The 15,213-nt window shown below is 40.5% G+C and overlaps 2 protein-coding genes across 2 annotated transcripts in view; one reads left to right on the top strand and one right to left on the bottom strand.

The window, feature by feature from the left end:
- The window catches only part of LOC125381505, a 48,823-nt gene extending 47,975 nt beyond the window's left edge, over positions 1-848 (bottom strand). The window contains exon 1 of the mRNA XM_048398107.1: positions 599-848. Within this exon, the coding sequence (XP_048254064.1) occupies positions 599-641 (43 nt within the window). The 5' untranslated portion in view covers positions 642-848. The remainder of the gene's footprint in view (positions 1-598) is intronic.
- Positions 849-1,836: 988 nt separating this feature from the next.
- Positions 1,837-15,213, top strand: part of LOC124123007 (pregnancy-specific beta-1-glycoprotein 8-like) — an 88,900-nt gene continuing 75,523 nt past the window's right edge. Inside the window, exons 1-2 of the mRNA XM_048398106.1 lie at positions 1,837-2,086; positions 3,684-4,040. Of these exons, the coding sequence (XP_048254063.1) occupies positions 2,023-2,086; positions 3,684-4,040 (421 nt within the window). The 5' untranslated portion in view covers positions 1,837-2,022. The remainder of the gene's footprint in view (positions 2,087-3,683; positions 4,041-15,213) is intronic.

Below are 15,213 nucleotides of genomic sequence, written 5' to 3' on the forward strand. Positions count from 1 at the left end.
AAGGCGGTTTGTAAATAATCGAGTCTGGACCAGACAATCCAGTGATTGTTTTCTTGAGCATCGATCAACGCAATTGGGATACGATGACATGCATCAACAAAGTCAGCGATCCTGACCATCCGATCCTGTTAGTCACCTCTTACGACAAGCATAGTCGCCTTTTACGGCAAGCATGGGTTGCTGAAGACCTATTCTACCCCGGATCTTCACGGGTCCTATATATGAAGTCGAGAATATACACGCCATGTTTTGATATAAGCTACTAAGTTCAGCCCTACTTTTCACAGATAGCGATGGTGTCAAGCAGAACGAAAACCTACAGAAAACGTTCCTAGATCATAGAAGGTGAAATTTGAAGTTACATTCCTGTCAAAATACTTATAAAGAGGTTTATGAAAATAATAATTTCCGTATATCATTATTATTCTTTAAGTGTTCAATGTGCGTACCAAATAGCTTTTATTTGCGTCCCGAGTACTACACTGCTCAGTCCATAATACCTGTTAAAGGTACCCCATATTACTACACAGCACTGATATGACTGAAATTATTGTATAAAACGAACTAAAACTTAAGGATTGAACAATAACAAACCTACCGTTTCTTGTGTGCATATTCACGAATGGCGTCGTTGTGTGCATGTAGGTCACGTGTTACGAAACGTCCTCCAGACATTTCCTATCAGTGCACGACTGATAAATCATCATGTATGGAAACAGAAAAGACTCGTTAACAGTGCTGGTGCAGACCCATTGCTAAATGATCAATGAACAACATGACACGCAACATTCCAAGCTGCTCCCGTTTTGAATATAGATACGTATATGCGAACAATACAAACATATGGTAACTATGAAGCATAACCTGAATTCAGTGACATATTATGACTAAGTAGTTTCTTTCATCATATGCGGACACGGGTGACCTAGGTTTCTATTAGGGCACATTCTAAGAAGAGTTGCGTCTCTTAGGCATGCCAGAAGCCTATGATCGTGATTTCGAATCCCTGATTCACTCTGAGGTTTGTCTCATGAGGTTTAAGGTTTGTCATCACCACAATCGTGCTGGTGGGTCTCACCAAAATGGTAAACGTCCCGGACATGCATCACGCTCACTTTTGCCCACTACCTGTACACACACATGAATCGGACACACCGTGACATAACTGAAATATTGTACAAAGCGGCGTCAAACCCAACATGCTAACTCACTCGTTTGATAGATAGGAATAATGAACTCGGAATGACAATTTACATTTGCAATACATCAAATCACATTTCGGTGCTTCTGAAATAACTTGGGAATGTCTTGTCAATGTTGTCGCTTCATACTACACCATCAAAGACATCACTCGGTACACATACATACTTCTTCAGTTTTAGACAACGTATAACCTTTCATATTAGTATTAACATAAAACATCACACATTCTGTTCCAAGTTTTTAGCTGCATAAGCAAGTATTTTTTACACACCGGTTAATTGATAAGGACTTTTCACGCCATGCTGTATTAAATACAGTATTATTGTTTCAGGCAATAAAATATATCCCCCTCACAAAACAACACCACTATTCCTAAACACATACGATCCGAATGTTTGCTTCACTGGTTACTACATAATCTTCACTGTAATGTAAGCCACAAGCCTGGGACAGTCATTCACAATCGAATAGATCTTTATCTGCCACATTTAGTGTAAATAAAATTATCTAGCAACAAAGTACGAATTTCAAATGCAGGACATACAGAGTTTAAACTGTAAGAGATGCCAGTATCACATATTGAAGGTATTTAGATTTGGTGTCGCTATGCATGGCAGATGCATTGCTTTTGCAGATGAATCTATTCACTTGTTTCAATTTCCGTCATAAAGTAATGTTAGCACCTCGAGCGCTGACCCATTCATTGTTACACGGAAATATTTCATGACACTCCTGACTCACAAATAGTTTGGAAAACCTTATGTAGTATTTTAGTTTTTCTGTCAGCCATCAAACTAGATCATGTAAACTGTGATCAAAATGTTTTTGTATATTCGTTGTCTAAAAGCTGTGATTCTGTATGGAATTTTTTTGGAGTTTGCTGGTAAGTGTTTACCTTTCCAGATACCATCTGATCATTCCGTTGTGCCCTTGAATCAAGAATGAGAGCTTCGTCTAATGAGCAAAGTAACATTTCAAAACCAATAATTATTCCTGATTTTTCATGTATTGGTTTGTAGAGAATGGCCATTTTTTGTTACTTGATTTACGCAACACTCAGCTTAATGGGCCATGCAAACCAGTGACTGATACTATGAGCAACGCAACCGGGACACTATGACACGAAATCAACGACGTCATCCATTTTAGTCGCCTCTTCCGATAGAATTAGATTCGGGATGTAAAATTCAAAGCGAAAAGGTCACAACAGTTCACAGTTGTTTGTTTCTTTCGCACTCAGCAATAATATTCCAGCCACATGACGGCGGTCTGTAACAAATCGAGTCTGGACAAGACAATCCAGTGATTGCCATCATGAGCATCAAATCTATTGGTATACGATGACATGCATCAACCAAGCCTGATCACCCGCTCCCGTTAGTCGCCTCTTCAACAAGCACGGGTTGCTGAAGACCTATTCTGAACCGGATCCTCATGCACACAAGCATTAGCAATAAATGTGACCAACCATGCAAAATGGGACCCTGTGGGTATAAAATTACATTTTGACTTGTCATTATAATTCAAAACTTCAGTGTCTTCGGAGCACAAAAATCCAGATACATGATATCAAACATTGGCCACATTTTCCGACGTATAACCGTTTATGTAATCATTCAGTTTTTAGACATAATGTCTGATCAACTGAAAGTAGACATATATGATGAATGGTTTTGAAATAATGTTTTTATCACATATTACGAACTAACGTGAGAAGAATAAGATATGTTCATACAGTCCGCACACGTTGCTATCTCCCCTGAAATACGGGTAATCGGGTAGCCTAGTGGTTAAAGCGTTCGCTCGTCACGCCGAAGACACGGGTTCGATTCCCGATATGGGTACAGTGTGTGAAGTGCATTTCTGGTGTGATATTGCTGAAATATTGCTAAAAGCGGCGTAAAACCACACTCACTCACACCCTGAAAAACGTTGATGTCAAACGTCTTTATGTCGTCATAGCACAAGTGTATCCTATCACTCATAAGGACCCTTGCCGCCTGGTGGGTCACAAATGATACAAATAGCACTAGACACATGTTAGGGAGTAGCTGGTGACTTGGATATTTGCGTCAATTTAGCAACACAATGACGGACTACATAAAACAAGAGATGGCCTGTGAAAGAACCATTATCGTCGGGGTGTGCGAACATTTTACTGCTTTGGCTGCCCGGCACTAAGTATTCCATTTAAATGTCTTTCGGGCATCAGGTAGACTTCATGCTACATTGCATTTGTCATTGTAAAACTGTAATAAACTGATGAAGACAACATTTGCTTTATCAACTAGATCCTGCATTATTACTCCAAATGTTTTGTTTCAGCCTTTCACATACTTTTACATAATTATACAATGGGAAATAATAATGAAAACACGTGAACATAAGGTGGATCTGAAACAGTGGGTATTGTCCTACAGTTCTGAAGGTACATTAGACTTCACCAACTGCATAGTGATGTTTCTAATGTGTTGTTTCAGCCTCCAAGAACAACACTGTTGCCCGTGTCGGGGAAAGAGTCCACATGTCCTGGAATGTACTTCTAGCTGTCCCGGAGTTTGAGATTGTGTCTGTCAGACCTAATGGGAAGCTCAGGCCTGATGAATCCATGGTCCTGTTCGACGTGGAGGACAATGCACATGTGTTTACATCTATCAACACACATACAGGGAACGGGACAAGGATTCAGCTGACTGTCAAAACATCCCTGCAAGGAAGGACGCTGGTCAGTCTCATATTCCACAGTGTCGACGTGCAGGACGCCGGAGTGTACCAGTGTGTTACCTACAACAGTGACAGGTCTGATAACACGTGGACTCAGCTTCTCAATGTACTGCGTAAGTAACCAGATGATCTGAGTATGATCAGTTTATCGCCCAAATAGACAATTCCATATTGAACGCTCGTTTTTGAAATACAATGAAAGGAATATTGTACCTGACTTGTAAATGATGCAAGGGTAAATTTATCCACAACTAAAGATGAGTTTTCCATTATGAGTTTAGTGAGTGAGTGAGTTTGGTTTTACGCCGCTTTTAGCAATATTCAAGCAATCACGGCGGGGGACACCAGAAATGGGCTTCACACATTGTACCAATGTTGGGAATCGAACCCGGGTCTTCGGCGTGACGAGCGAACGCTTTAACCACTAGGCTACCCGACCGCCCTATGAGTTTAAGATTGATCTGTGGGGACATGGTAGGACAGCGAGGAGTGCACCAGAAATGGCATTTATACTTCGAACACGTGTGTGTGGCAAACTATATCATCGATAATCAAGGTAAAAGAATGGCGACATAATACAAGTGATAAGTGAGGATGGGCTAACTGTGACTGCTATCTGTTGTCAACAACCACATCTATCATAGAGAGTGATTTGGATATTGGCATTTGTTGAGTAAAATAATAAACATGCATATGACTGAGGTAAAGTGAGGTAAAATAGAGTTTAAAGTCGCGTTAAAAAATATTGCATTTACATAGCGACGTGCACACACGCCAGGCAGGGTAACATCTTTTAACGTCTTTTGGTCTGACGCGTCCGGGGATCGAACCACCGACCTTCCGTCCTCCGGACAGACGCTCTATCCACTAGTCCACAGAGGCGGTAAAAAGTACTTGGACATTAATTTGTAAATTCAGTATTTATTCCCTAAACAGTTATTGACTCTCGCAGAAATGGATAGAAAATCACATATGATCTTAAGATGTTTGTTGTTTAACGCCGCACTCAGCAAAATTCCTGTTATAAGACGGCGGTCTGTAAATAATCGTGTCTGGACCAGACAATCCAGTGACTGACATGAGCATCGATCTACGTAAGACGGGTACGATGACATGCATCAACCAAGTCACCTCATGCAAGACGAATGAATTCAAACCCGGATCTTCCAGGGGGGATTGTTACAGACACATTGACTGATTCGAATAAATATTCCAGTCCAGCTAACGTTGTGAAAAGTGGGTTTGAGTCCCGACGAAGTGTGTGTACACATTCTTTACCTTAAGGTTCTCTTTTATGTCATACAGCGAGCAGACAATTATTAGATAGTTCTCTTTCACACTGTTCTCAGAGAAACCATCACAACCGAACATCAGCACGACATCTGCCGACCCCGTATCAGGTAGTCCGGTGATGCTGACCTGCTCCTCCACCTCCCGGAGTCTTCCTCTAGACTGGTCTCTGTACCCGTATACCCTGAACACGTCCTACACCTGGAGGAGAAACAACAGGAGGGTGGAGAGCGAGGTACACGTGGAGGGGGCAGTCCTGACTATAGACAACGTCACCAAGGGGGACGCGGGGGTCTACACGTGTCAGTCTGAAGAAGAGGGCGTCCTGTCAGACTGGAGTCAGGGATACACTCTGAATGTTCTGTGTGAGTCTTAGTTAGTTTGTGTGGAATTGATATTAAAAGTATCGTGTACAGAAGGTGCATATCGTTTATGCTATTGTTTAATATTGTTTTTCATTGTGTAAAATGTCTGGATATACGGAACTACATGATACCGTGTACAGGTAGACTTTTAGGTAAACAATATGTACACTGTGAAATCCCTTTCTTGTTCTACTTTCAATGGTACAGTGAGTGAGTACGTGAGTACGTACATGGCATTGTATTCACACTCTCTACTTTAGATGGCAGTCATGATGCAATTCATGGATGATTTTAGCCCACCTGACGGAAAGTCCAGTGGGCATATTGCGTGATTAGTTGTCCGCCCGTCCATCAGTATCATTTGCATATTCAACATTACTTCTGATCTACAAGGCTACAATGATCTTAGTTTTTATATTTCTACAGTGCCCTGGGACTCCGATCCGATGTAACACATGGCCACGACGTCAACCATATTTAGAAACACATTTAAGATTATTAATCGTCCCTCTTCTTTCAAAATGTATTGCAATTTGGCCTAGGTGTATAGTCAGTAATGGGGCCTAACATATGTGTTCAATGTACTGTGATATTATTAATTTTGAACTTGGTTCAACCATTATAATTATAATAGATGGTGTCAAGTAAAATACTTTCATGGGCAACCAAAATCAAAGTAGGAGCAACACTAACAAAAATTAGGTATTTCGCGAAAGGTTGCCATGGAAACTTGAAGCTTGATAAATAAAATGGTTCGAGGAACTTTAGAAGAGGCTGTCGGTAGGATGGTCAAGACATGTTGTCACCGTACATTGCTTTTGGATGCAGCGGGCCAGCGTTTTTGCTGACAAGTTCGTTGACTTGTATGTTATTTACCCTATGGCTGATCAAAGTAAAAACCGTTATTTGCTTCGGCCATCCTGGCAAGGGTTGGGGACGACAACGCTCTAAAGTTGGGTTCATTCTTGTGGCGGACTACTTATGGTACATGACCTTGTGACCCCCAACACTAGCGATACTGACTTTTACACTTGAAAGACCAGCGATATCCAAGCTTTATGACGGCGGCCAGTCTTGACCAGACAAACCAGTGATTGAAATTGTGAACTACGACCCACGTCCTCGAATGATGGTTATCTACCAAGTCACTGGGCCTGACCACCACGGCCACCCGATCTTTAAAGTCGCCTCTCACGAATAGCATAGGTTGCTGGGGAAGGTGACCCTCTCACAGTGACATGTTCTGCTGACTGTTACCCCGCCTGCACTGTGACCTTGTGGGGCACATCCAGACAGAGGGTGATCACGGGACCGAGGGAGGCTGTGTTGTATATACCAGCTGTAGACAGATCTGTGTCTGGACAGTACACGTGTCACGTCAGCAACATACATGGGAATACATCACGGAGCCTGACGCTGGACGTTTTCTGTAAGACTTATACAACATTGCTGGTGATTGTCAGAATCTATAACATTTATTTGGATAACTCCTGTAATAACCAATTTCATTTTCATTCATTTCAACTTTCTCTAATCCAAAGAGATGATAAATCATTTAAACAGGTAATATTGACTATATTCTGATGATGTGACATCACGTCAATGTGATTCTTGAGATTCTTTCAAATGGCAAAGCGTTTTTGTTCATTCAAAATCAATGTAACAAAGATCTGTATTAAAGACAGAAATCGATTGTTTATTTACTACCTAATTCGACAAACGAAACTGTTCCGATAACTCGTAAGATTTGCGACAATTTTGCTGAAGTTCACCACATTTACAAATTAAAGTGGCTCCCTATTCCATGTGTTATATATCGGAAACATTAGAATCCTAAACAATGCTTTTGTTATTCATTAATTGTTCCAGCAGGTGAGGTTACTAAAGCTGGTGTCGCTCCCATCGTCGTGGGTTTCACCGAAGTGGCAAACGTCTAAGACCTGCATCACTTCGGGCTTTCGTACCACATAAAGCCGACACACCGTGATATTACTGGAATAATGTTAAAAGCGGCGTTATACCCAACTCACTCACTCACTCACTCCTCCTTCCCCATACTACCCCTCCCTCTTGTACAACATTGGCCCATGTCACATGTGTATTTCCAGTAGTCACACACATGTCAGAAACAAACTGCACGTTTAATTCGCTATTTACATATATATTACAAAACCAAACTGTACTCGTACATCACAGTATGAACCGCCATCACGTTCAGTAGCATTTTCCGTTTAGCTAGTAATACAGTGTGGAACTACTGGCAATAGTACATCAAACATTCCAGATGGACCTGACCAGATACAGTTTAACGGTGCAAGTGACAGGCTAAAAGCAGAAGAAGGTGACCCTTTCACAGTGAGATGTTCAGCTGACTGTAACCCCGCCTGCACTGTTACCTGGTGGAACACATCCAGACAGAGGGAGATCACGGGACAGAGGGAGGCTGTGCTGTATATACCAGCTGTAGACAGATCTGTGTCTGGACAGTACATCTGTCACGTCAACAACACACATGGGAACACATCACGGAACCTGACCCTGGAAGTGTTCTGTAAGACTCCTACAACATTAGCGACAGACTTTAGTAACAGTGTCAGTGGCATGCAAACATATATTTATTTCAGCTGCCGTAAACGCTGTTGTTGCGAAATTTCAGAGTTATTATTGAAACGAGTATGTCATTAATGCATTATTTAAATTACCATGTGACACATAAATATTCAACCTTATTTCGTGTGAAACATAGCTTATTCAGTTTAAGGATACCGATAAACACAACAAGAAAGAACACCACACCTGGCAAAACATGTGCAGAGACAGAATAGCTGTGGTATGATATATTCCGAGGATCAGCCGTTCTCATTGTACCACCCACTCCCATTCATTTAACAATATGGATCAAGCGCCGAACACACACACACACACATGCGAGTATTGCATCTTGAATGTTCCAGCACGAGAGGTTACTGGAGTTGGCGTCGCTTCGACCGTCTCTGTGGCTGCTGTCTGTTCTGTCCTGATCGTCGTCACCGCTGTGGTCGTCATATTTCTTGCTCGTAGAAAACAGACACGTGAAGGTAATACTGTGTCGTGTGAGTGTGAATGAGCACAACGTGAGAGTCACATTAAGTATTCTTCCATAATATTTTAGAATCCTGCATTCTGATTGGTCCCCAGCAGTATTGGATCCACTTTAGGCCATGAAGCCCATATTACCGCGAACAAAATATTCAGAAGCACTTTTTGGGAAAACCCGCCCGCTTGGCAATTTCAAATATGGATCTCACTTCATTAACGTTGCTAAATAACGTGTTGCGGTTTCTACATTATGACCAGTTAATGTGGCAGTATATTTCAGGAGACACACGTTAAAACAAATATTTAGAGAGTGTAAAGAGTTATCGCGTTCGGTTTCTAATATATGTTACAAGTTTCAAATCTACGTTCGAAAGCTCTATATCAAACACTCTAGGTTTATCTTCTTAATGAATACATGAATGAACTGGTTGTTTGCACCAGGCATTGTTGGCCGTTGCTCACATTTGTGACCATTCATCAAGATATCAGAAACCGCCCTTCAGTTTCGTTAACTACGAATGAGTCCTGTTTTCAGCTGATCGATTCATGTCAATGAAACAATTATTTTTCCTGACCTAAATTGTACAAGATATTCTGGGTTTAAAATTCTTCCTGGAGTTTAATGTAATCACGGTATGTGGTGTGTACAACTAAGTGTGTGTGTCATCACGCGGGAATAGTTCGAGTCTCAATATTAAAGTAGAATCAATAAAATGAAAAAAATGAACAATACGATATACGCGAAACAAGGACGGTATTGTTGTGTTCACTATTTAATGGGATGAATAGCTGTGTAAGGTTGTTGTTGTTGTTGTTGTTGTTGTTATTGTTGTTTTTGTTAACCGCAGTGTCATACCATTAGAACAACATGAAAATGACGGTTTTGCTGACGGTAGTGTGTGTCTGGTTTGGGAGGGGGATTGTAAAGATCATCATTGTTATTAATATTACTGGTTCTTATCAGTTATTTAGGTTTCTTCCTTGTCGTTGACTTTGAATAAACGAAAAGACGGCTATGCTTCCCTGTCCTTGATATTCAAAACCAAGTCTGTGTGAGGAAAGTGATTCTGACACCAGCGTTTAAGGAAGAGTATTACCACTGAGATTATATGTATAACCTTTCACTCTCGTAAATACAGTAGGTCAGACACGATGTTAAGAATGGAATAAAATAAATATATATTATCATTTCACAGGTACGCAATGAAATAATTAATTAGTCTATCTTATATTTATCTTGAAATATGTATCCATAATTATCTAAAGACATTTCTAACTTTCAGAGAGGGGATACATTCATAACCGGTGAGTACATGCTGTCCATCATGTCACTGACCTTGCATAGTCAGATGAATAAAACCGTATATATACAGTTAAACTGATAGTGTATCACAGATTATCTGATGACTAGTTTGCCTTGATTAGTTCCTTCTGCTTAAATCATTTTGAATTTCTTTCCCTCAGCGTGGTCACATATACTCGGGACGAGGAAACAGACGGAAGCTACCAGGAAATAGAAGGTTGGTGTCGTAAATATTAATTAGTCATTCAACGCCATTGCATTTATATCGGATTACGCTTCTTAAATTTTGCAGGGTAATCGCGAATCATTTAGTGAATAGTGTAATCAACCGTTTTTTGAAAACAGTTTTTTATTCTTTGATTTGGATAACTTTTAATGAACATACTGTTAAGTCATAACTTATCACTAACATTAATTTGTTTCTGTCGTCAAGTTGTGACTTCTGAGAAACGTTAAGCACTGATTCACCTTTTAAAATCATAAGCCACACTGGCTCTTTTACTCCAGTGCAGCTTTATCTTAACTTCTTAATCGCGTAAGTGGAAACGAGTCACATATCACAGCATACGTCAACCTATTTACCATTAGTTTAAAGGTATGCAATGACAAGGAGTCATCTGCTATTCATCTTGCATTTTGTATACATAATTACCTGCCCAACGTTATAATTTTCAGAGGGAGGATCCATTCAAAATCGGTGAGTATCTGCCATCGATCTTCAAGTGAAATGAATAAAAAGTTACTCTGATATGGCCTTGCGTGGCCATAACGGCGAAACTCTATACAAGCTGTTTAACACAATGTAACTTGAAAATGTATCACAGCTTATCTGTAGGCTAACTTGTCTCTTATTTCAATCTTTTTTTAATATTCATTGTCACCAGCATGGTCTCATTTGCCCGGGATGAGGACAAAGATGGGAGCTACCAGGAGATAGAAGGTTGGTGTCTTGAGGTTGTCTACGGGTTTGATGGTGTAATGACCAGGGCCAACTTGCACAAAGCGATCTTAGCGCTAAAATGATCGTAACTCCCATACTTTAAGATAGGCTTACGATAGTCTTAGCGCTAAGATTGCTTTGTGCAAGTGGGCCCTGATCTAACGACTTATTATAAGTCATCCTGTCTCCCGTCTAAAGCCGAAATGCTAAGACCAGGGCCCACTTGCACAAAGGGATCTTAGCGCTAAGATGATCGTAACTACCATACTTCACATAGGCTTACAATATTCGTAGCACTATGATCGTTTTGTGCAAATGGGCCCAGGAGTCAAATCATCAAGGATGGCAAACTGAAAAAAACGAGAGGAAAATAATTATCATTTGCTTAACGGCATTCATGGAATGCCACTGGACATTAAATAATTAGGGAAACATATTAACAGGTAAAAAATAAATTTGTTTCATATAAAGTTCACTGAAAATTAATTAATTCTGAATTTAAATAATGCATGTTTCAATACATATCCATGAAGACATCTCATTGGCTTTAATGTCGTGATTCACAATTGCACATGAATTTTCATGCACGGCGGACAATTGGGATATTTGTTTAGAGCATGACACTCCCACACGTGTTATTTAATGTAAACAGTTCACAATAAATGTTTAGCTGTCTGGTGCTCATAAAATTAACGTCTACGTGCCGTGGGTAAGCCGCGAACAAGAATGGCGCAAAACGAAGTTGGAAGATACTTATATGTTCACTGAAACACAATATTATTTCTATTGAGACGTTGTCTACAGCAGCGCAACACTAATGTCACGTGTGACTTCACGTCAACAAAACAAGCAATTCGGTTTGTGTATTGACGGAATCGATACCAAACTGCCACATTAACAGCTCGGACAATTCTTTGGTTGAGACAAACTAGTGAGCAGCCGGTTCAGGGAGCACAATATTTGCTTGACATTTGGAACAACATCCCCAGGCTGTATTCAATCATCTGGCGTCTTCAAGGCGTCGTCGCTGCCTCGCATGTATCAACGCAAATGGTGGTCACACCCCGTTGTTAATTGAGTGTTTACATTACCCCTCTTTTAAGGCGTGTTTCTCTGTCTCCTTTTCCCAATTATGGGTTTTGTGAATGTATTTGTTATGATACAAAATTGGTCAGACGAATGTCCAAACAATATTCAATTTATATTTATGTAACATTTACATCACTTCATATGAAGCACAGTTCCTTTTTTCCGTTAGAATACATATATGCGAACGTTCTTTTATATTTGTGAAAGAGTTTTATAGATGTTACTGTTCTGCATTTTAGGTAAATATATTTAAACAAATGTTAATTATACTTTTCTGCGAAATGATCATATGATTACCTTAAATGCACATAAATCCCTTGGTTAATAGGTTAAATAGTCTCCATATATCAGCAGACATCCCGAAGTCATATCGTGTTATTTTAAAAGCCATAATATGATCTCTTCATGACACCTTTAAACATATAAGTGAGCCATCGTGAATCATAACCTGGGTTATGTAAAACGCCATGTTCGAGAAACGGATAGTTGTATTGGTCATACGCATTGTAATTTCATACGACATTAATCCCTAATGTTTGGGATATGTCTCTGCACGGTAGACATTTTCCCGTGAAGTATCGTATTGACTATACATGTGTAACTTTTGTTTTACACCAGAAGAGGTGAACGTAGACGATATCGCCCCTCTTGTAGCTGTCTACTCTGTTATTCTCACGGCTGTGGCGGTTGTGGTGGCAGCAGTTGCTATTCTTGTCTGCAAGGACGTAAAAGGTAAGGGAACAAATTACTCTCTTACAATTCAATCAACCTTATGTTCACCTTTTGCCAAGTATCTAGAAATGCTGAAGTCTTGTTTTATCGGTGTTGTCTTTTTTTGGTGAAAATATATGTTTTGCGCGAAGTTTCATTCGTTAAAGAATTTGACACATACAACGTTTCTTTATTTTCAGATTGTCACAGCAGAAGGTACATATATTTTGAATTTTTGCAGGTGAAATACTTGAGTTGCATGTTATAATTAGGTCTCGGGGCAACTTCATATCGTTGGAAAACTCCCACCGATATTTCTCCTGTTTCTATTTAATGTGAAGCAACATAATTTTGAGTTACCTGAGACAATGATAATACCATAGTTATATAAAACAATGGCTCTATTTTCATTTGTATCTTGTGATGGTAATTACTCAAATGAATGTATGCTATGTATGTTTTGTACAGAAGGGTTGGAAAATGTTAAAGTTGTGTTTGTTTTAAGTCGGAGATGGATAATTTGTTTCCCTTGATCATATAAAAGGTTGTATTGCCAGCCGCATTTAACAACATACATGTATCCTTCACTGTATGTGCAAGTCAATTTTATATGCAAGGTTCAGTTTGTGATATACGTTTTACCTTGTAATTATAGATTTGGTGAATATCTCACTGTGGTGGGCGAGAGACTATCCTGTGACATCAGTGATGCACCTTGTGCTACCATCAACGACGAGGATGCCTTATCCATGCATGATTATGAGCGACTACTGAGGGAACAGTTCCACATCTACACGTGTCTCAACCCTTCAGGTTCCTCTACTGAGGACCACAGTACCAGGTGCAGCCTTATGTGAGGGAACCGTTTCCCATCTACACGTGTCTCAACCCTTCAGCTTCTTTTATGGACGTCAACTGTACCAGGTGCAGTCTAATGTGAGGGAAAGGTTTCCCATCTGCATGTGTCTCAACTCTTCAGCTTCCTCTACACACGTCCACTGCAGCAGGTGCAGCCAAATGAGATGGGAACAGTTTCCCATCTACACGTGTCTCAACCCTTCAGCTTCCTCTACAGACGTCCACTGTACCAGGTGCAGCCAAATGTGAGGGAACAGTTCCCCATGTACACCTGTCTAAACCCTTCAGCTTCCTCTACAGACGTCCACTGCACCAGTTGCAGCCAAATGTGAGGGAACAGTTACACATCTACACGTGTCTCAATCCTTCAGATTCCTCTACAGTCGTCCACTGTACCAGGTGCAGCCAAATGTGAGGGAACAGTTCCCCATGTACACCTGTCTAAACCCTTCAGCTTCCTCTACAGACGTCCACTGCACCAGTTGCAGCCAAATGTGAGGGAACAGTTACACATCTACACGTGTCTCAATCCTTCAGATTCCTCTACAGTCGTCGACTGTACCAGGTGCAGCCAAATGTGAGGGAACAGTTTCCCATCTACACGTTTCTCAACCCTTCAGATTCCTCTACACACGTCCACTGTACCAGGTGCAGCCAAATGTGAGGGAACAGTTCCACATCTACACGTGTCTCAACCCTTCAGATTCCTCTACAGTCGTCCACTGTACCAGGTGCAGCCAAATGTGAGGGAATAGTTACACATCTACACGTGTCTCAATCCTTCAGATTCCTCTACAGTCGTCCACTGTACCAGGTGCAGCCAAATGTGAGGGAACAGTTTCCCATCTACACGTGTCTCAACCCTTCAGCTTCCTCTACACACGTCCACTGTACCAGGTGCAGCCAAATGTGAGGGAACAGTTCCACATCTACACGTGTCTCAACCCTTCAGATTCCTCTACAGTCGTCCACTGTACCAGGTGCAGCCAAATGTGAGGGAACAGTTCCACATCAACATGTCTGTCCATCCACCAGCTTCCTCTACAGAAGACCACAGTACCAGGTACAGCCTCATGTGCGGGAACAGCCAAAGGGAAACGTTTACCCCGATGTGCGATGCAAGGAAAGCTTGAGGCCCTGACGGGTCATATGCAATGTTTCGATATATCAAGCGGAAGATCACATTGACATTAACATTTATGAAATATTATCGCTTTTAACGGTATTATAGAACATAGCTTGTGGGAGTTGCAGACCTCCAAACATGGTTCTTCTTTTCAACAGTTTTATATTGATTATGTTTGTTTATATGTGTACATATTGGTGCAACTATTTCTTTTATGTCTTCATTGTTGTAATTGTCATCTGTGGTCATTACTGTGTTTGTTTTCATTGATTATTTGGCATCGTTTACTATGTGAGGGTCTCTGGAAGCCTTCTATGATTTATTTTTAACCAATTATCCGATTTAATTGATTTCTATAGGTTTCGCATTGTCTTACTGTAAATAGTTCCACACTGATATCCTTGTTTTATCCTTGATGGTAAATATTTGCTTTCATTGTGCCAGTTTTCGTTTCCCATGAAATTGACTGCTTTTTAAAAAGGAAATGGGTAAAATGGATCATATATGTATACATACAGATAAAATT

The sequence above is a fragment of the Haliotis rufescens genome, unplaced genomic scaffold (assembly GCF_023055435.1).
Source record: "Haliotis rufescens isolate VD_foot unplaced genomic scaffold, xgHalRufe1.0.p SCAF_18, whole genome shotgun sequence".
Taxonomy (NCBI): Eukaryota; Metazoa; Mollusca; class Gastropoda; order Lepetellida; family Haliotidae; genus Haliotis; species Haliotis rufescens.